The sequence below is a fragment of the Mercenaria mercenaria genome, chromosome 6, assembly GCF_021730395.1.
Source record: "Mercenaria mercenaria strain notata chromosome 6, MADL_Memer_1, whole genome shotgun sequence".
Classification (NCBI taxonomy): Eukaryota; Metazoa; Mollusca; class Bivalvia; order Venerida; family Veneridae; genus Mercenaria; species Mercenaria mercenaria.
In genome coordinates this window covers 105,016-109,461 of record NC_069366.1, presented here as the reverse complement: position 1 = coordinate 109,461, position 4,446 = coordinate 105,016, and the positions used below count along the sequence as shown (strand labels likewise).

Below are 4,446 nucleotides of genomic sequence, written 5' to 3'. Positions count from 1 at the left end.
ACCAAGGGAAGGACTAGACTATCAGATTGCATATGTAAACTTTGAGTATGTGTTTGGTTAGTAAATAACTCTTTGACAGAATATGAATTATGATTTACATGTACATTGACATGGGGTGCCAGATGGTAGTATCAGGCCACACAGTATTCCGTTTGATGACATGACGTAAGCACTCTATTTGTGCATCATTTTTAGACGTTTAGGACATTGATCTTTCTGATATTAAGTTCCGTTCCATATTTAATATACCATAATTGCGTGGCAATACTACAGTATAGGAAAGATGAAAAGTTAGATTTTCCTTTTTGTCAAAAAATAATCTATGAACGAGTTAGAGAACGATATCGGTTTAAAAAGTTAAGTAATCAAATTACGCACATTTTTTGTATTAAACATGCAAAAAAATATGTAGATTCTGAAAAATTACCGTCCTCCGCGGGACTTATGTTTTAGTGTATGTACTATTATCAAAATCGGCTAGTTATCAGTTCATAGTTTAGAGGTCAGACGGAAAATGTGTGACGTCACGCTCTATGTATAGAATGTTCAGACGGAATGTGTGACGTCCGCTCTATGTATAGTATGCTACATACTCGGCGATGCTATACGGGATGAGTTGGGACAAGGGTCAGTAAACTTATCAACCTGTATGGTCTAAAGTTGGAGGGACTCGTGGGTCTAACATACGCTGCATGTATATAAAAGTGTTATTATTTTTATGCATAGCTTTTCATGATTCATCACTGTTAGATAATGGTGGGTAATTTCAGTGCATACTTGTATATATTTTTTTTTGCCAAAATGAAAATAGGGAAGCTTTATTCTCGTCTGTTTAATTTACGATACTTAAATAGCATTGCAATGTCCGTTAACCTGAAATTAGTTTTTAAATTACCTTACATGTTGTTCCGTCCATATAGGATTATATGTTTTTAAAGCACTGCCTATCCAGATGTGCAGCAAAAAATATCAATTATAAAAAAGAAAGTCAGATATGAAATATAACTATGAATCATGAAAATTCAGTTTCATTGAAGTTGAATTCATCGTAATAGTGTGATATTTCTTATTTACCAAACATTTATTGCGTTATAACTTTTTTACTGACCACACGTGCGTTCTGGTAAAACAAAATAGTGCAGAGAACATGATACTTCAAATAATTCTATTTACAAGTACTTCAAATTGACATTACTTCCCTGCATATCTAAATTTCTAATAAATTGACATGATTAAATCAGAAGAGTTAGACGTCCCTGTTTTTCCCTAGGGTATTCTCTGCTTTTAGAGATGGAGTTTGTTGTAGTCTGACCCTCTCGATCCTCATATGACATGGAATCCCACAAATTTAGCTTTTCATATATTTTATCTTTGTTATTCACTGGACCTTAGATAGCTCTCGGATACAACACTGTACAGAGGTAAAAGATAAAGAGAGAGTGTTTTCTTTAAACTTCATTCTTAGATTTTATACTCATTATCGTTTTAAAAATATGCTATTTGGTGTAAGTTTTTTGGAAAAGGAGGTGACTAATTTAGTCATTTTAAAGTTTGCATTGCTTGCTTAAATAGTCTTTATATTTCCACAGATAACCGGACTATATCAGTATATGACAAAACAAAATAAAGTAAGAATGACTACGGATACAACAACAACAAAAGTTCGATAACACATGATTATTTGTATCAAAATAATTATGCTATTTGAATAAGATGTGTTTCATTTCTTTTCTTTTTGTAAAAAAGGATTTACGAAGACCTTAGAAGAACAAGATTCAGAAACCTGAACTATTATAATGGACGTAAGTGTTTTGTTAATAACTTTCATAACTGTTATTATTGACATTTACACTCATAACTGTTATTATTGACATTTTAGACAGATAATGTGAATATATTCGTAAAACATCCAGGGATTTTTGTTCCATTTTGTTTCCTTGATGGTAGTTTTGACTGCAGCACATTATTTACCGAGCTGCGGTGGCCTAATGGATAAGGAATCTGCCCAGCAATCGGGAGGTCGAAGGTTCGAGTCTTGTCAGAGGCGGGTCTTGATACTGCAGAGGGACCGGTTGGTGAGCCGCCAGCTAGTTACCGATAGCCTACCTGCCTGGTGCCTGGCATTGTAAAAATAGGAATCAGGAAGTAATGCTGTTCAGTGTATGTCGGTGTCTCATAAGCCAACTTGGCTGGCCCTTTCAGTAGGGGTGGCACTATAATAAACAACACTCTATTTTAAAAAAAAATTAAATTCATATGGATAAAAATGACTTTGATTGATTTACCTCTATAGTTTGCGTTTTAAAAGACACGCAGAAATTGAAAAAAAATCGAGACACCGGAATCGAACCCAAGGGGTCAGGAGAATCACCTTTTAAACCAAATGCTTAACAAATATAAAGAACTGAAAAGTCGGTCAGCCTGGGTCTTTAACAGTAAAGCAGTCACCATTATCGTATTCCCTTTGAATTTGTAAAACGTATACATTTTCAGGACATACGAGCACAAATAAGAGCCGCTGCCTTAAACAGGCACCCGGAATGGCACAGCAGTGTCGGATTTAAATGGGAGCGATTTGTAGACAGTATTTTAGACGCAGCTGAGGATGGAGACAGCGATGATGGAGAAAGGTATGTTCTCGATGGCTTTTATTCTGAGCGTGGCTCCAAGAGACACAGAAGAATAGGGGGCGGTAAGAGGTATGCACATGCAGGATTCTTTAGAGCCGAACACCGGAACGGTAGATACAGGACACACGTTAAAAGTCCATATGCGCACGCAATGCATAAATCAACTTGCATCGGGCATGAGGTGAGGGCTGGTGTCTCTGCGTGCAGCCTTGGAGTGCAATATGGACACCAACTAGAGGTTTCAATGACCGGGCCGTATGCTGGGGCAGAAGCGCACGCTAAATATACCGGGGTTGGTGGCGGACTCTACGCGGGATTAGGAAAAGTATTTGCAAGGGCTGGTCCGATAACTGTAAGTGCTGGATATGACATTGATACTGAAGCTAGAGTAGGTCTAGATGGAGTAAAACTGAAAGTGTTTGGAACTGGAATAAACATAGGAAGTAATGGCATAGAAGCCAACGTATTAGGGATGGGAATTGGTTTAAATGCACCAGTATTGGAACCAATTACCTTATAAGATCCGAAACCCTTCGGAAAAGTGAACTTGCAACTATTGTCGTTTTCCAAATTTTACGTATTTTGTGGCAAATTATGATAAAATTGAAAAGGAGTAACAAATAAAGTATTATTCACATTAAAAACGAAACATCACTAGAAATTTTGGCACATAATTTGCTTATTTTAGATCAGGAAGGTAGTTTATTCCTCATCATAGAAAAACAGCGGCGGCTTATGATAATATTCATCGTATAGTGATAAAATGTATACCATTTTTTTCAGTTTTCAGTAGGAAGTCTTTATTCTGGAGAAATAGTGCATTGCCAACTGATCACAATCTCGGTTCAATAAAAAAGCACTTGACTGTTTTATAGGGAGAGGGTTGTCATGTAAAAACTTTGATTTTCTTTCTGGTAATTTGTTTAGTTTAACTGTCGGGGTAAATCAGTGTAGCAAAAGTCTTTTGTTACTAGTATTTGAATTTGGCAAGAGCTGAAGTACCAGCCAAGGGGCTCAGAATTACGAGAAAAGGGCCTTTAACGCAAGCACCTTATTGTTGTTGGCACAAACGCATTACAAAGCAATCACCAATCGAACACTAATATTTGAGAAACATTGTACATACAAATGAAAAAGGACTGTGCTTATATATCAGTTAAATCTATATTTGTAATAATAATTAGGAATGTAAATTTATCAAAATTTATACTGTATATATTTCACCTCAAAATGGAGCTGTACATCTGTGTATGCTCATAATATTCTAAGACCCTAACTCATTGACGCTACCTTTTTTTCTGACGGCTTTATCCGTCCAGAGACACATACCTGCTACTTAAATGTACCTGGAAAATTACAGAAAAATACCATAAATGTACGGTATTTAAAAAAACAAAACATTTAAACACGATAAAAATATAAGAAAATGGTAGTTGTGAGAGTACTCATCCCCTCCGTGGCTACGCCCATGAGTTTTAATGCAATATCTGGTGTATAATGTAATGCGTCATAGTAAATGTTCTAGATTCTTCTCTATGTTCAAATATCGCGCTACGTAATTTAAAAGTCGTTTTGATTGTAATTCTAAATATATCGCCCGGTTTGACGTGCTCAACCACCTGGACAAGCAGACAGATAATTATGTCCGTTTTTTCAATTTCAAAATGATAAAACGCCCTCTTAGTATTGAATAGCTATTTGGATATAAGATCGTTTTTTTTTCTTCAAAATTACTTTTATTGATATAGTTTACTACGGTAGCTGATGAGTACCATTTTGTCTATTCAACCCATGAAGCCGCCTAGCGAAAAAGCCC

At 35.9% G+C, this 4,446-nt stretch overlaps 1 protein-coding gene across 1 annotated transcript; it reads left to right on the top strand.

Annotated features, from left to right (window-relative positions):
* Positions 1-1,342: 1,342 nt before the first annotated feature.
* LOC128557953 (uncharacterized) lies at positions 1,343-3,404 on the top strand. The gene is made up of 3 exons (XM_053546640.1): positions 1,343-1,421; positions 1,747-1,802; positions 2,494-3,404. Exons 2-3 carry the CDS (start codon positions 1,797-1,799, stop codon positions 3,148-3,150), a joined length of 663 nt encoding a protein of 220 aa, XP_053402615.1. The 5' UTR covers positions 1,343-1,421; positions 1,747-1,796; the 3' UTR covers positions 3,151-3,404.
* The last annotated feature ends 1,042 nt before the right edge of the window (positions 3,405-4,446 follow it).